This window comes from Oncorhynchus masou, chromosome 22 (assembly GCF_036934945.1).
Source record: "Oncorhynchus masou masou isolate Uvic2021 chromosome 22, UVic_Omas_1.1, whole genome shotgun sequence".
Lineage (NCBI taxonomy): Eukaryota > Metazoa > Chordata > Actinopteri > Salmoniformes > Salmonidae > Oncorhynchus > Oncorhynchus masou.
This window is the reverse complement of record NC_088233.1, coordinates 40,151,791-40,169,260: the sequence shown is the minus strand read 5'-3', so window position 1 is coordinate 40,169,260 and position 17,470 is coordinate 40,151,791. Positions and strand designations below refer to the sequence as shown.

The 17,470-nt window shown below is 47.9% G+C and overlaps 1 protein-coding gene across 1 annotated transcript in view; it reads left to right on the top strand.

The window, feature by feature from the left end:
* The window catches only part of LOC135509493 (cytosolic carboxypeptidase 4), a 141,727-nt gene that overhangs the window by 47,008 nt on the left and 77,249 nt on the right, over positions 1–17,470 (top strand). Inside the window, exon 18 of the mRNA XM_064930203.1 lies at positions 12,759–12,939. Within this exon, the coding sequence (XP_064786275.1) occupies positions 12,759–12,939 (181 nt within the window). The remainder of the gene's footprint in view (positions 1–12,758; positions 12,940–17,470) is intronic.

The window sequence follows — 17,470 nt, the reverse complement described above, 5'->3', positions numbered from 1 at the left end:
CTTTGAATAGGTCAATTTATTCTCCCTTTTCTTGTCCTGTAGCTTGATTCAGACATGAATTGTGTCTTTCATACTGCATTGAACTCATACTGGTGATCGAACACGTTGGTATGAAGTACAATCTCAACTGATTTGGCTCTCGTTTAACCCTGATAAATAAACAATAACAGTTTGTCGAGGTCTGACTCCTGGAAGCTATTGGAGTGAAACGAGTCTGACTAATGATATTGGTACACAAGCCTCCCAGTCCCAAAAACCAGGCACATTTCACTTTCACACGGAGAGATTTTTTTTTTTAAATTACCTCCCTTTAGATAGCTTTTAGCCACACTGTCATGGTAATTGAGATTATGTTTGATAATTAACAACCTCTGAAATGAGCCTGAGTGCAATTGCACTGGAACATTTTTAATTAATAAAATGGAAAATTAAAGCTGCATTTTCATAAGCTTTGCGGGGAAAATTCATCTTATGATTATAAATGGACAACCCTGATTTGTACTAATTAAACCTGATTTGCATATACAGGAAAGGATAACAGAGATTGGTTTTGATTGCTCAAGGCCCCCTTTGTACTTCTGCGTACATGTGTACGCGAGGCAGGCAGCCTCTCTCTGCCAATATCGTGTTTGTCTCACTAACTGCCATTTGATCAGGGACTGCTTCAATTTAAAGTTTCAGCAACTTTCACTCACAGCGTGTTGCCTCCTCCTCACCTCAGGTGGTGCACAACATACCAGCTGGATGTTTTGAGAGTACAGTTTCTGCATCCGACAGCTATCTGGAGATGATTTTATTTTGCTGAGGCTGAAACTGTGACGATCGTGTCACCGTAGGTCTGGTTATGTATGCACACACCACTGTAAGTCTCTCTGGATAAGAGCATCTGCTAAATTACTCAAATGTAAATGTTATTAATAACCAGGGGTTTTTCCTGCATAGGAAACCACCAGATCGTAGGAAAAAGACCAGACATTTAACTCTCTTTTAAAGCTGCAGTCTTTCGTATTAGGATTTGTTTGATCTGTTATTGTGGACCCAAGTGATGGGGCATCATGGGCACCACTATTCAAGTGGTTTGATATTAAAAGATCCCTATGAGAATAGGGAATGACAGAGCTTTGAATCACAACACAGGGGACCACTGTTCTAATGGAAAAACCCAGACTCTTGACCCAGACAAGCTTTACACAGTGTATCAAAAGCATCTGAGTACAGCTGGTCTTCATCTCAGTAACAAGAAGTTCACACCAGGACACATATGGCATTTTTTGATGCTGTGTTTTGTTTTAAAAAGGAAGCGCTTCAGGGCCAGATTTATTACCTGGTAGAGTGGTTGGAGAGTCACCCAAAGGGACTAAAGTGTGTCACTTAATCATCAAGGTGCTCAGTGAGAAAGCTCTCGATGGAGCCTCCAACACCACTTACGCCTCATGGGAGATGACGGATGCACCTGTCCAAGTGGGTGAGTAGCAGAGAGCTCGATGCACCAACAACCACCACTACTCAGTACATAGAAAAAAGGATAGGACCTGGGAATGAGTTGGCAACCAGACATTTAACATCAACTTGTTACCTTCACATTTCCACAAACAAGTCACTTATTTCAGGCGAGTTCAGTCTAATGTACAGTCAATTCATAGCAATTCATCGCCATGGAGAAGTATGATAATTGTGCAGTTTGCGGTCAAGTGCATTATAATGGAAGGATAAGTGGTCGCGGTGAATGATAAGCTAATGTTAACTGAATTGAGGGGCTTTTACGGCGAATGTGGCTATTGTTTTTGAAAAGTTTTTTGTTTTTTGTTTTTTTGTGTGTTTCTGTTGCCTACACTACTCGACGGTAGCTTACGGGGCAAAACACAATGAAATCAAATGCATACACTATAGTGGTCCAGGCTTTAGAATCCTATGTGGATTTACTCTTAAAGGAGAGTCATTGTCAAAATGTACACCACAGAGCAGGGGTACTCAAGTACTAGGTCCGGTCACACAAATGTCTTAGGTGGCAAAGGTCCGGATGGATGATGTAATCAGCGTAGTAACAAACCCCCACCTCGCAACCTATGCAACCTCAAACTGTTCACACCGCTCTTGTTAGCGGAGAGAAAAATTTGCTGTTTTGAAGCTAATTTCCCACAATTCTACACATTTTGCATGGGGCAGAGATTTTCTTTGCTGTTTTTAAGCTAATTTATTGCAATTCTATGCGTTCTTCCATGTCTTATGTGTATTATATGATACCAGGGGTCGAAGCCTGACCGAGTAAAAAATTAAAAATAAACATTCGGGACCTCTGGTCCGTATTGATCCCGTTCTGGGTCCGGATCCGGTCCACTGTCCGCCAGTTGAGTAGAGACGCCATTGAGGAAACATTCTGTAGACGAACACACCCATAGGAAAACACACAATCACACATGCACTCACACACACATTTGAAAAAGAAAAAACAGTCGTTTGAGGGTGTTTGCTCAGATAGCCAGCAGTGGATAGAGAGACAAAAACACAAACATTTCCAAACGATTCTCTGTATGACAGCTTGGCTGATGATGCCTGTGTGCCCAACACAGGTCCATATCAATGAGTAGACTCACAACACACACAGCCTGGCTGTATGCCTCTCTCTACCTACTGCTGCGAGTGTAGGTAGCTTGGTCTGGCTGTATGCCTCTCTCCACCTACTGCTGCGAGTGTAGGTAGCTTGGTCTGTCTGTATGCCTCTCTCTACCTACTGCTGCGAGTGTAGGTAGCTTGGCCTGGCTGTATGCCTCTCTCTACCTACTGCTGCGAGTGTAGGTAGCTTGGCATGGCTGTATGCCTCTCTCTACCTACTGCTGCGAGTGTAGGTAGCTTGGCCTGGATGTATGCCTCTCTCTACCTACTGCTGCGAGTGTAGGTAGATTGGCATGGCAGTATACCTCTCTATACCTACTGCTGCGAGTGTAAGTAGCTTGGTCTGGCTGTATGCCTCTCTCTACCTACTGCTGCGAGTGTAGGTAGCTTGGCCTGGCTGTATGCCTCTCTCTACCTACTGCTGCGAGTGTAGGTAGCTTGGTCTGGCTGTATGCCTCTCTCTACCTACTGCTGTGAGTGTAGGTAGCTTGGTCTGGCTGTATGCCTCTCTCTACCTACTGCTGCGAGTGTTGTTAGCTTGGCCTGGCTGTATGCCTCTCTCTACCTACTGCCGCGAGTGTAGGTAGCTTGGCCTGGCTGTCTGCCTCTCTCTACCTACTGCTGTGAGTGTAGGTAGATTGGCCTGGCTGTATGCCTCTCTCTACCTACTGCTGTGAGTGTAGGTAGATTGGCCTGGCTGTATGCCTCTCTCTACCTACTGCTGTGAGTGTAGGTAGATTGGCCTGGCTGTATGCCTCTCTCTAACTACTGCTGCGAGTGTAGGTAGCTTGGCCTGGCTGTATGCCTCTCTCTAACTACTGCTGCGAGTGTAGGTAGATTGGCCTGGCTGTATGCCTCTCTCTAACATCTGCTGTGAGTGTAGGTAGCTTGGCCTGGCTGTATGCCTCTCTCTACCTACTGCTGCGAGTGTAGGTAGCTTGGTCTGTCTGTATGCCTCTCTCTACCTGCTGCTGCGAGTGTTGTTAGCTTGGCCTGGCTGTATGCCTCTCTCTACCTACTGCTGCGAGTGTAGGTAGCTTGGACTGGCTGTATGCCTCTCTCTACCTACTACTGCGAGTGTAGGTAGCTTGGTCTGTCTGTATGCCTCTCTCTACCTACTGCTGCGAGTGTAGGTAGCTTGGCCTGGCTGTATGCCTCTCTCTACCTACTGCTGCGAGTGTAGGTAGCTTGGCATGGCTGTATGCCTCTCTCTACCTACTGCTGCGAGTGTAGGTAGCTTGGCCTGGATGTATGCCTCTCTCTACCTACTGCTGCGAGTGTAGGTAGATTGGCATGGCAGTATACCTCTCTATACCTACTGCTGCGAGTGTAAGTAGCTTGGTCTGGCTGTATGCCTCTCTCTACCTACTGCTGCGAGTGTAGGTAGCTTGGCCTGGCTGTATGCCTCTCTCTACCTACTGCTGCGAGTGTAGGTAGCTTGGTCTGGCTGTATGCCTCTCTCTACCTACTGCTGTGAGTGTAGGTAGCTTGGTCTGGCTGTATGCCTCTCTCTACCTACTGCTGCGAGTGTTGTTAGCTTGGCCTGGCTGTATGCCTCTCTCTACCTACTGCCGCGAGTGTAGGTAGCTTGGCCTGGCTGTCTGCCTCTCTCTACCTACTGCTGTGAGTGTAGGTAGATTGGCCTGGCTGTATGCCTCTCTCTACCTACTGCTGTGAGTGTAGGTAGATTGGCCTGGCTGTATGCCTCTCTCTACCTACTGCTGTGAGTGTAGGTAGATTGGCCTGGCTGTATGCCTCTCTCTAACTACTGCTAGGTAGCTTGGCCTGGCTGTATGCCTCTCTCTAACTACTGCTGCGAGTGTAGGTAGATTGGCCTGGCTGTATGCCTCTCTCTAACATCTGCTGTGAGTGTAGGTAGCTTGGCCTGGCTGTATGCCTCTCTCTACCTACTGCTGCGAGTGTAGGTAGCTTGGTCTGTCTGTATGCCTCTCTCTACCTGCTGCTGCGAGTGTTGTTAGCTTGGCCTGGCTGTATGCCTCTCTCTACCTACTGCTGCGAGTGTAGGTAGCTTGGACTGGCTGTATGCCTCTCTCTACCTACTACTGCGAGTGTAGGTAGCTTGGCCTGGCTGTATGCCTCTCTCTACCTACTGCTGTGAGTGTAGGTAGCTTGGCATGGCTGTATGCCTCTCTCTACTTACTGCTGCGAGTGTAGGTAGCTTGGTCTGGCTGTATGCCTCTCTCTACCTACTGCTGCGAGTGTAGGTAGCTTGGTCTGTCTGTATGCCTCTCTCTACCTACTGCTGCGAGTGTAGGTAGCTTGGCCTGGCTGTATGCCTCTCTCTACCTACTGCTGCGAGTGTAGGTAGCTTGGCATGGCTGTATGCCTCTCTCTACCTACTGCTGCGAGTGTAGGTAGCTTGGCCTGGATGTATGCCTCTCTCTACCTACTGCTGCGAGTGTAGGTAGATTGGCCTGGCTGTATGCCTCTCTCTACCTACTGCTGTGAGTGTAGGTAGATTGGCCTGGCTGTATGCCTCTCTCTAACTACTGCTGCGAGTGTAGGTAGCTTGGCCTGGCTGTATGCCTCTCTCTAACTACTGCTGCGAGTGTAGGTAGATTGGCCTGGCTGTATGCCTCTCTCTAACATCTGCTGTGAGTGTAGGTAGCTTGGCCTGGCTGCCTCTCTCTACCTACTGCTGCGAGTGTAGGTAGCTTGGTCTGTCTGTACCTACCTGCTGCTGCGAGTGTTGTTAGCTTGGCCTGGCTGTATGCCTCTCTCTACCTACTGCTGCGAGTGTAGGTAGCTTGGACTGGCTGTATGCCTCTCTCTACCTACTACTGCGAGTGTAGGTAGCTTGGCCTGGCTGTATGCCTCTCTCTACCTACTGCTGTGAGTGTAGGTAGCTTGGCATGGCTGTATGCCTCTCTCTACTTACTGCTGCGAGTGTAGGTAGCTTGGTCTGGCTGTATGCCTCTCTCTACCTACTGCTGCAAGTGTAAGTAGCTTGGTCTGGCTGTATGCCTCTCTCTACCTACTGCTGCGAGTGTAGGTAGCTTGGCCTGGCTGTATGCCTCTCTCCACCTACTGCTGCGAGTGTAGGTAGCTTGGTCTGTCTGTATGCCTCTCTCTACCTACTGCTGCGAGTGTAGGTAGCTTGGCCTGGCTGTATGCCTCTCTCTACCTACTGCTGCGAGTGTAGGTAGCTTGGCATGGCTGTATGCCTCTCTCTACCTACTGCTGCGAGTGTAGGTAGCTTGGCCTGGATGTATGCCTCTCTCTACCTACTGCTGCGAGTGTAGGTAGATTGGCATGGCTGTATGCCTCTCTATACCTACTGCTGCGAGTGTAAGTAGCTTGGTCTGGCTGTATGCCTCTCTCTACCTACTGCTGCGAGTGTAGGTAGCTTGGCCTGGCTGTATGCCTCTCTCTACCTACTGCTGCGAGTGTAGGTAGCTTGGTCTGGCTGTATGCCTCTCTCTACCTACTGCTGTGAGTGTAGGTAGCTTGGTCTGGCTGTATGCCTCTCTCTACCTACTGCTGCGAGTGTTGTTAGCTTGGCCTGGCTGTATGCCTCTCTCTACCTACTGCCGCGAGTGTGTAGCTTGGCCTGGCTGTCTGCCTCTCTCTACCTACTGCTGCGAGTGTAGGTAGCTTGGCCTGGCTGTATGCCTCTCTCTACCTACTGCTGCTGGCTGTATGCCTCTCTCTACCTACTGTGTAGGTAGCTTGGCCTGGCTGTATGCCTCTCTATCTACTGCCTATTGGCCTGGCTGTATGCCTCTCTCTAACATCTGCTGTGAGTGTAGGTAGCTTGGCCTGGCTGTATGCCTCTCTCTACCTACTGCTGCGAGTGTAGGTAGATTGGCATGGCTGTATGCCTCTCTATACCTACTGCTGCGAGTGTAGGTAGCTTGGTCTGGCTGTATGCCTCTCTCTACCTACTGCTGCAAGTGTAAGTAGCTTGGTCTGGCTGTATGCCTCTCTCTACCTACTGCTGCGAGTGTAGGTAGCTTGGCCTGGCTGTATGCCTCTCTCTACCTACTGCCTCTGGCTGTATGCCTCTCTCTAACTACTGCTGCGAGTGTAGGTAGCTTGGCCTGGCTGGTACTGCTGCGAGTGTAGGTAGCTTGGCCTGGCTGTATGCCTCTCTCTACCTACTGCTGCGAGTGTAGGTAGCTTGGCATGGCTGTATGCCTCTCTCTACTTACTGCTGCGAGTGTAGGTAGCTTGGTCTGGCTGTATGCCTCTCTCTACCTACTGCTGCAAGTGTAAGTAGCTTGGTCTGGCTGTATGCCTCTCTCTACCTACTGCTGCGAGTGTAGGTAGCTTGGCCTGGCTGTATGCCTCTCTCTACCTACTGCTGCGAGTGTAGGTAGATTGGCCTGGCTGTATGCCTCTCTCTACCTACTGCTGCGAGTGTAGGTAGCTTGGCCTGGCTGTATGCCTCTCTCTACCTACTGCTGCGAGTGTAGGTAGCTTGGCCTGGCTGTATGCCTCTCTCTACCTACTGCTGCGAGTGTAGGTAGCTTGGTCTGGCTGTATGCCTCTCTCTACCTACTGCTGCGAGTGTAGGTAGCTTGGTCTGTCTGTATGCCTCTCTCTACCTACGGGTGTTGTTAGCTTGGCCTGGCTGTATGCCTCTTTCTACCTACTGCTGCGAGTGTAGGTAGCTTGGACTGGCTGTATGCCTCTCTCTACCTACTGCTGCAAGTGTAAGTAGCTTGGTCTGGCTGTATGCCTCTCTCTACCTACTGTTGCGAGTGTAGGTAGCTTGGCCTGGCTGTATGTCTCTCTCTACCTACTTCTGCGAGTGTCGGTAGATTGGCCTGGCTGTATGCCTCTCTTTACCTACTGCTGCGAGTGTAGGTAGCTTGGCCTGGCTGTATGCCTCTCTCTACCTACTGCTGCGAGTGTAGGTAGCTTGGCCTGGCTGTATGCCTCTCTCTACCTACTGCTGCGAGTGTAGGTAGATTGGCCTGGCTGTATGCCTCTCTCTACCTACTGCTGCGAGTGTAGGTAGCTTGGCCTGGCTGTATGCCTCTCTCTACCTACTGCTGCGAGTGTAGGTAGCTTGGTCTGGCTGTATGCCTCACTCTACCTACTGCTGCGAGTGTAGGTAGCTTGGTCTGTCTGTATGCCTCTCTCTACCTACTGCTGTGAGTGTTGTTAGCTTGGCCTGGCTGTATGCCTCTCTCTACCTACTGCTGTGAGTGTAGGTAGCTTGGACTGGCTGTGTGCCTCTCTCTAACTACTGCTGCAAGTGTATGTAGCTTGGTCTGGCTGTATGCCTCTCTCTACCTACTGCTGCGAGTGTAGGTAGCTTGGCCTGGCTGTATGCCTCTCTCTACCTACTGCTGCGAGTGTAGGTAGATTGGCCTGGCTGTATGCCTCTCTACCTACTGCTGCGAGTGTAGGTAGCTTGGTCTGGCTGTATGCCTCTCTCTACCTACTGCTGCGAGTGTAGGTAGTGTGCTGGGACTGTAGGTAGCTTGGCCTGGCTGTATGCCTCTCTACCTACTGCTGCGAGTGTAGGTAGATTGGCCTGGCTGTATGCCTCTCTCTACCTACTGCTGCGAGTGTAGGTAGCTTGGCATGGCTGTATGCCTCTCTCTAACTACTGCTGCGAGTGTAGGTGGCTTGGTCTGGCTGTATGCCTCTCTCTACCTACTGCTGCGAGTGTAGGTGGCTTGGCATGGCTGTATGCCTCTCTCTACCTACTGCTGCGAGTGTAGGTAGCTGGTCTGGCTGTATGCCTCTCTCTACCTACTGCCGAGTGTAGGTAGTTTCTCTCTACCTACTGCTGCGAGTGTAGGTAGATTATGGCTGTATGCCTCTCTATACCTACTGCTGCGAGTGTAGGTAGCTTGGTCTGGCTGTATGCCTCTCTCTACCTACTGCTGCAAGTGTAAGTAGCTTGGTCTGGCTGTATGCCTCTCTCTACCTACTGCTGCGAGTGTAGGTAGCTTGGCCTGGCTGTATGCCTCTCTCTACCTACTGCTGCGAGTGTAGGTAGATTGGGCTGGCTGTATGCCTCTCTCTAACTACTGCTGCGAGTGTAGGTAGCTTGGCCTGGCTGTATGCCTCTCTCTACATACTGCTGCGAGTGTAGGTAGCTTGGCCTGGCTGTATGCCTCTCTCTACCTACTGCTGCGAGTGTAGGTAGCTTGGCATGGCTGTATGCCTCTCTCTACTTACTGCTGCGAGTGTAGGTAGCTTGGTCTGGCTGTATGCCTCTCTCTACCTACTGCTGCAAGTGTAAGTAGCTTGGTCTGGCTGTATGCCTCTCTCTACCTACTGCTGCGAGTGTAGGTAGCTTGGCCTGGCTGTATGCCTCTCTCTACCTACTGCTGCGAGTGTAGGTAGATTGGCCTGGCTGTATGCCTCTCTCTACCTACTGCTGCGAGTGTAGGTAGCTTGGCCTGGCTGTATGCCTCTCTCTACCTACTGCTGCGAGTGTAGGTAGCTTGGCCTGGCTGTATGCCTCTCTCTACCTACTGCTGCGAGTGTAGGTAGCTTGGTCTGGCTGTATGCCTCTCTCTACCTACTGCTGCGAGTGTAGGTAGCTTGGTCTGTCTGTATGCCTCTCTCTACCTACTGCTGCGGGTGTTGTTAGCTTGGCCTGGCTGTATGCCTCTTTCTACCTACTGCTGCGAGTGTAGGTAGCTTGGACTGGCTGTATGCCTCTCTCTACCTACTGCTGCAAGTGTAAGTAGCTTGGTCTGGCTGTATGCCTCTCTCTACCTACTGTTGCGAGTGTAGGTAGCTTGGCCTGGCTGTATGTCTCTCTCTACCTACTTCTGCGAGTGTCGGTAGATTGGCCTGGCTGTATGCCTCTCTTTACCTACTGCTGCGAGTGTAGGTAGCTTGGCCTGGCTGTATGCCTCTCTCTACCTACTGCTGCGAGTGTAGGCTTGGCCTTGTATGCCTCTCTCTACCCTGCTGCGAGTGTATGCCTCTCTCTACCTACTGCTGCGAGTGTAGGTAGATTGGCCTGGCTGTATGCCTCTCTCTACCTACTGCTGCGAGTGTAGGTAGCTTGGCCTGGCTGTATGCTCTCTCTACCTACTGCTGCGAGTGTAGGTAGCTTGGTCTGGCTGTATGCCTCACTCTACCTACTGCCTCTGTATGCCTCTCTACCTACTGCTGCGAGTGTAGGTAGCTTGGTCTGGCTGTATGCCTCTCTCTACCTACTGACTGGCTGTGTGTTGTTAGCTTGGCCTGGCTGTATGCCTCTCTCTACCTACTGCTGTGAGTGTAGGTAGCTTGGCCTGGCTGCCTCTCTCTAACTACTGCTGCAAGTGTATGTAGCTTGGTCTGGCTGTATGCTCTCTCTACCTACTGCTGCGAGTGTAGGTAGCTTGGCCTGGCTGTATGCCTCTCTCTACCTACTGCTGCGAGTGTAGGTAGATTGGCCTGGCTGTATGCCTCTCTACCTACTGCTGCGAGTGTAGGTAGCTTGGTCTGGCTGTATGCCTCTCTCTACCTACTGCTGCGAGTGTAGGTAGCTTGGCCTGGCTGTATGCCTCTCTCTACCTACTGCTGCGAGTGTAGGTAGCTTGGCCTGGCTGTATGCCTCTCTCTACCTACTGCTGCGAGTGTAGGTAGCTTGGCCTGGCTGTATGCCTCTCTCTACCTACTGCTGCGAGTGTAGGTAGCTTGGCCTGGCTGTATGCCTCTCTCTACCTACTGCTGCGAGTGTAGGTAGCTTGGTCTGGCTGTATGCCTCTCTCTACCTACTGCTGCGAGTGTAGGTGGCTTGGTCTGGCTGTAGGTACTGCGAGTGTAGGTGGCCTGGCTGTATGCCTCTCTCTACCTACTGCTGCGAGTGTAGGTAGCTTGGCCTGGCTGTATGCCTCTCTCTACCTACTGCTGCGAGTGTAGGAACTTGGCATGGCTGTATGCCTCTCTCTACCTACTGCTGCGAGTGTAGGTAGCTTGGCTTGGCTGTATGCCTCTCTCTACTTACTGCTGCGAGTGTAGGTAGCTTGGCATGGCTGTATGCCTCTCTCTACCTACTGCTGCGAGTGTAGGTAGCTTGGCATGGCTGTATGCCTCTCTCTACCTACTGCTGCGAGTGTGTAGCTTGGCATGGCTGTATGCCTCTCTCTACCTATTTGCCTGGCTGTATGCCTTCTCTACCTACTGCTGCGAGTGTAGGTAGCTTGGCATGGCTGTATGCCTCTCTCTACCTACTGCTGCGAGTGTTGTTAGCTTGTCCTGGCTGTATGCTTTCTCTACCTACTGCTGCGAGTGTAGGTAGCTTGGCCTGGCTGTATGCCTTTCTCTACCTACTGCTGCGAGTGTAGGTAGCTTGGCATGGCTGTATGCCTCTCTCTACCTACTGCTGCGAGTGTAGGTAGCTTGGCCTGGCTTGGCCTGGCTGATGCCTCTCTCTACCTACTGCTGCGAGTGTAGGTAGCTTGGCCTGGCTGTATGCCTCTCTCTACCTACTGCTGCGAGTGTAGGTAGCTTGGCCTGGCTGTATGCCTCTCTCTGCCTACTGCTGCGAGTGTAGGTAGCTTGGCCTGGCTGTATGCCTCTCTCTACCTACTGCTGCGAGTGTAGGTAGCTTGGCCTGGCTACTGCTGCGAGTGTAGGTAGCTTGGCCTGGCTGTATGCCTCTCTCTACCTACTGCTGCGAGTGTAGGTAGCTTGGCCTGGCTGTATGCCTCTCTCTACCTACTGCTGCGAGTGTAGGTAGCTTGGCATGGCTGTATGCCTCTCTCTACCTACTGCTGCGAGTGTAGGTAGCTTGGCCTGGCTTGCGCCCGATTGGCAAGGAGAACTGTTGACGACTGCTTGATGCCTTTCAGAACACTCCAAGCTTTATACTTGACATGTGCCAAGTGTTATTAGGCCCTGAATAGAGAGGATGAATGGAAATGGTAATGGGATCAAGGTTACGGTTCTGGTAGTTCTGGAGAGGAATGTGTGAGATCCTCCTGTCGTTTGTGTGGTTCTCCAGTTAGGAGTTCATCCTAGTGTTGCTGCTTGTTTGATTAATTTATGCTGTTGTACCATCAGAAGATATCACAGCTCAGTAGCGTAGGTTTGACTTGGTGAGGAATAGGAAACACTCAAACACGGATTGGTTGCACACACACTACCTCACACAAAATTGTGTGTATATGAAAGAGACAAGGGAGTTGTGGAATCTTTTTCTTCTTCTTGAGTCGAAATTTAATTTATACATTTTTCCAGGCTCAAACTGGCTGCTCTTGCAGGGAATGGAGCCCCATGCTATTGGCTGATGTGATATTTATCACTCTAATTATATCTTCTGGACTCTTCCACAAGATGCCTGCATTCCCACTCAGTCACCTTTGTACATTCAATCTACTTCAGTTTGCAAAAGCCTAAAATAAATTGTATGCTTTGCAATGACATTTTTTCTCCTCCAATGTGTTTAAAAAAATATATCATATCATTTCACTCTGCATTGTTATGCATTCGGCTATTCACTCACAACATATCATTGTTGTCTGAACTGGACAGCCTACAGCCAAATTATGGCTGGTTAAATTAAGGTGAAAGTATGAGAACGCTGCTTTATCTAATTTTGTTTTACAAAACAAATTACTTATTGCTCAAACCTGATTGCTCATGCTCACATGGATTCAATTAAACATAGAAACGGAATGAAGCATAAAGAGGGTGTACACTTTACAGGCCTTGCAGAAACTCATTACTGTGTGATCAATGCAGGAGTCGGAGGAATTTGTCTCTTCCGTGGCTTCAGTCTTTTGTGGAGTGGCAGCCTTGGCCGCAATTGCCAGGCTGAATTAAAATGATATGTGCCTCTGAAAGCATATTCATCTCCTCTCTTTTTCAACATCTACATTTTCACAGGACCTGCTGTATAGATTCTGCCCTATAGAAGCGCATACAGAATATATCACATGCTTCAGAAATGTGATGATCTTTTTCAAAACAAGGCAAACTGAATAGGACAGGCGATCATTTTGAGTAAACCTTAACAATACATGTGCATTAAGATGTGGATGCGTGGTTTGTAAGAGAGCCTTGTTCCAACACAATGTGGAATGAGTGGTGGCTCGAGGTTTTACTTATTTACCGTAAAGAGTGTCACTAATCCTCTTCAATGTGGACATTGGTGGACAAGCATTCACTGTGTAACCCTGTCTCCCCCTCTCTCTCCACCCCCCCCATCCCTCCCCCAGGTAACCGTCCGTGTGTAGTACTGACAGCACGGGTCCACCCTGGGGAGAGTAACGCCAGCTGGGTGATGAAGGGAACCCTGGAGTTTCTGTGTAGCAGTGACCCGGTGGCTGAGGCACTGAGGGAGGCCTACATCTTTAAGATTATCCCCATGCTCAACCCCGATGGGGTCATCAACGGCACGTACGTACTCTGCGCTCTGACACCCCCCCTAACCTTTGACCTCTATCCTCAGACCTATACCTGTCACCCTCCATGTTAACCAGTACACAGCCATTTAGCTAGGCAGTCCAGGAAGCTAACCAGTATGTTCAGGTTACCACAGGGTTATCTTACTGACACGATGGGTATGCAATGTCATGTGAGTCTGTGGCATCGTCATACTGTCAATAGAGGAAGAAGAATTAACAGGAAGGGAGTTTGGGTTGGAGTCAAGTCCCAACTCAGAAAATACATTTTGGAGTTTGGCCCCTTTGCATTACATTGTATCAAATGCATTTGTAAGTGCAAATCTGTTTAGTAGTACCAGTACTTAACAAAAGCAACAGCGTCACATTGGTAGTCTTATTAATGGACTGGAGGGTGATCGATAAGCCTCTTCACCCCTCTGAACCAATCACTGACCTTACTCCTTACTGACACCATGTAAGAACTAGACCCAGTCAGAGCTGCAGTATTTTCATTATCACCAGGCTGGTGCTCAGTGAGCCTGAGCAGAACAATCATTGATCAGACTGTAGCCTATTACGTACTGCTTGTTTGGGGCTTGAGAGAGATTAACTCAATATGGACAACAACTTGGTATTGTCATGTTGTCTGAAGCTATTCCCACTTCTCTACGGTGTCCAGGTTTTAGCGACTGCAATGAGAGTACGAGTACTCATATGGTATTACCATTAGAATACATATACATGTTGAAGTGCCATGACCCTTTTGAAATGGAAATTGTGATTCGATATGTTGAAAGATCACATTTGCTTATATCAGTTTCAGCACAGATCTCAGGAAGACAGAAATGCACTCCACATAAAGCAGAGCTAATCTGAGATCAGAGCTGTCTGACCATGTTAAACCATCCTTTAATTTCCTTTTTTGTTCATCGAGCCATGAAGACACAACATTTACTTTGGCTTGTACATTGGACTTATTGAAATGCGTCTTCCGCTTGCATTTTTACAATCCATCTCCCTTGGCAACTGATTGCGGTGTCAAGTTGTTTGCCGTTCGTGGGGAACACAAACACAAACTTGTTTCACTGTGCACTATCTTGACTCTCTGCTGCTATTTTCAGCTCACACATACAGCATGAATTATTGGGTCTTCAGATATGATAATTGCTACGAGTCTGAAAGCCCAATCTGCATCACACAGCTGGTCTGACCAGAGGGAGAGGGAGATGTAAACCGAGCTGACTTTTTGACTAACAGCCTTTTGCTTTGCTGTTCGTTTCCTGATTGCAGAGAGAGAGAGAGGGTGATGACAGTATGCTAGCTGCTTGTATTTAGCAGGGGACCAAACGGTAAGAGGTGAGAACAGAGTAGTGTGTGTCAGTAGGGAATCCACTAGTGTAAAACCAGGAATAGCACATGCACAGCCACATCCCTATGTCTGACTGTGACACTCACTGTCTGACAGCTTTCGTGTGGAATCCCCGGTGGTCTGCGCAGCGGTAGCCTGCCCAGCCGGGCATGTCAGCGCAAGCAGCTATTTACTTAGACATTTTGGTGTGAAATCTGAGAAGACGGGGAAACCAAGTGTATCTTTTCATACCTTCAGTGACAGGTTTTGCAAATGCATTTAGAGCGCCCTGAAATTGGGCATTTGAGGGCAACGCTGTGAAAGACGAAGTATTGATTTCCTCCAATATAGCATATTGGACAAGCCATTTGAGGTTGGAGCATGACACATTGGGGTCCATTGTTGACAAGGGCAGTATGTGTTCAGTGGTGAATGCTGCTCAATGTTTCAGACTGCCAGATGAGAACTCATTTAAATGTTAGTCATTTAGCAGACGCTCTTATCCAGAGTGACTTACGGGAGTAATTATGGTTAATTGCCTTGCTCAAGGGCACATTGGCAGATTATTCACCTCGTCCGCTCAGGGATTCAAACCAGTAGGCTACCTGCTGCCTGTCTAATAAAACATAAATACTAACATCACCATGCACACACCATGGAATTGCTTGATGTTTTGTTCCTTTGTTACATCTAATGTGTTCCGTTAAAGGAATTAAGCATCAGTTAATAAAACTCATTGAGCTTTTGAGATATTTGACACAAAATGTCATCATTAGATCTGAGCGGTTAATTGTCCCTGAAATTGAATTCGTTTTCTGTGAGTGATGATAAAAGACGTTGGCATTGCACGGCGCCATATCACTTATACTCTGCTTTAGTGGGAGATAGAAGACATGAAGACTTAGGGTTCAGTGTTGATGAGTACAGAACAAAAATATAAACACAACATGTAAAGTGTTGGTTTCATGAGCTTAAAAAAAAGATCCCAGAAATGTTCTATATGCACAAAAAGCTTATTTCTCTCAAATTGTGTGGAACAATTTGTTTACATCCCTGTTAGTGAGCATTTCTCATTTGCCAAGATAATCCATCCACCTGACAGGTTTGGCATATCAAGAAGCTGATTAAACAGCATGATCATTACACAGGTGCACCTTGTGCTGGGGACAATAAAATGCCACTCTAAAATGAGCAATTTTGTCACACAACACAATGCCACAGATGTCTCAAGTTTTGAGGGAGTGTGCAATTGACATGCTGACTGCAGGAATGTCTAACAGAGCTCTTGCAAGATAATGTAATGTTAATTTCTCGACCATAAGCCACCTCAAAACATTGTTTTAGAGAATTTGGCAGTACATCCAACTGGCCTCACAACCACAGACCACGTGTAACCACGCCAGCCCAGGACCTCCACATCCGGCTTCTTCACCTGCGTAAACGTCTGAGGAGGGGGAGGTGTGTATTTCTATCTGTAATAAAGCCCTTTTGCAGGAAAAACCTCATTCTAATTGGCTGGGCCTGGCTCCCAGGGGCTGGCTCTGTTTTCCAATTGGATGGGGCTATGCCCTCCAGGCACGCCCAAGGCTGCACCCCTGCCCAGTCATGTGAAATCTATAGATTAGGGTCTAATGAATTTATTTCAATTGACTGATTTCCTTCTATGAACTGTAACTCAGTAAAATGTTTGACATTGTTGCTTGTTGTGTTTATATTTTTGTTCAGTAATAGTTCAACTAGTAATTTAACTACATTTTGTAGTATATTGGTTTAACTAAATTCAAATCTATAGTATGTCGTGTTTTCAGTAGTTAATTACTGTTTTACCATGTAGCGTTGTAGCTAACTACTAGAACTACTTCTTAGCAAAAGGAATAGAACATAGGGTGAAGTAGGCAATCATTTCCTTTCTTTTTTTCGGCATCAGACCTGCCTAATTCTCACTTGAAACATTGTTTTTGTATTTAATAGGCTAAATTCTACATTCTACATCTGACCCCAAAGTGATTTGTTCTTGCTACTTGTAGTCTATGACATTTAAGATTTACAGTATATAATGATAATTTCTCACAAAGTAGTTTGGATGTAGTAAACTACTTTTTCAAAGTAACTTTAGTTAAATAAACTATATTTTTTTAAAGAATAGCTTCCCCAACAATGCTTTTCCACATATGTGTTGGAGCAGTGTGTTGGAGCAGCACGCTCTGTACAGCTCTAGACCTGGCTCCAGCTGTCTCGCTGTACTGCACCTATCCTGTCTTCACAGGTGGCCTGAGCATTTTTCTTTGCCCTATTTTTCCTACATTGTTTTCTTCCTATTTTAATGATGTAACTTGTTTTGTGACCCATGTACTAATATTCACTTGAATTCGGACCTGGCCATGCTCTGAAGGCAACCCACACGTGTGTGTGTGTGTGTGTGTGTGTGTGTGTGTGTGTGTTTAAATGTTTAAATGTGATAATATTCTTCCATTATGCCAGGGGGTTGCTCGGGAAAGACAACATGTTATTTTTAGTCTGTTTGATTTAGTGGATGAGATTTACCCAAGACAAGCCTCCTAAGTCAAGTCTCTTTGACTGCTGGGACTCCTAGTCTCAGCTCGGCTGATTTGAGAAGTTTGAGGATGCGTCTCACATCTTGCCTTTGACAGCCTGTCTCCTCTCCACCATTGATGTTTATCACAACTCTCTGGTCTATAATTATGTAGGGAGAACAACTCGATGTGCGTGGAGGGGAATACTGTCCTGCTTCTTACCTTCCTACCTGTGACCTGCGTTTCTCACTCTGCCAGCCAGGTGGGGACTGACTGGTGTGAACAGATTGTAATTTCCAACACCGACCTTGGGAATGGAGGAACAGAAGATTGCATCAACTGGCCCCTGGGGAAGGACGACTTCCTGTAGCCAAATTTGAGAACCTGTCAAAGTGGATCATCTTGTTATCACAACCAGACTTGAAGACCTTAACACGACATTGACATTTCAGTCAGGCAAAATTAATTTGTATGTTCACCTTGAGGTATTTGTCTTAAACACTATAAAATAATGTGCTATCTAGAACCTTAAAGGGGTCTTTGGCTGTCCCCATAGGAGAACCCTTTGAAGAACAAAAATATTGGGGAGGCAGGTAGCCTAGTGGTTAGAGTGTGGGGCCAGTAACCAAAAGGTCAAATCCCCGTTCTGCTCCTGAACAAGG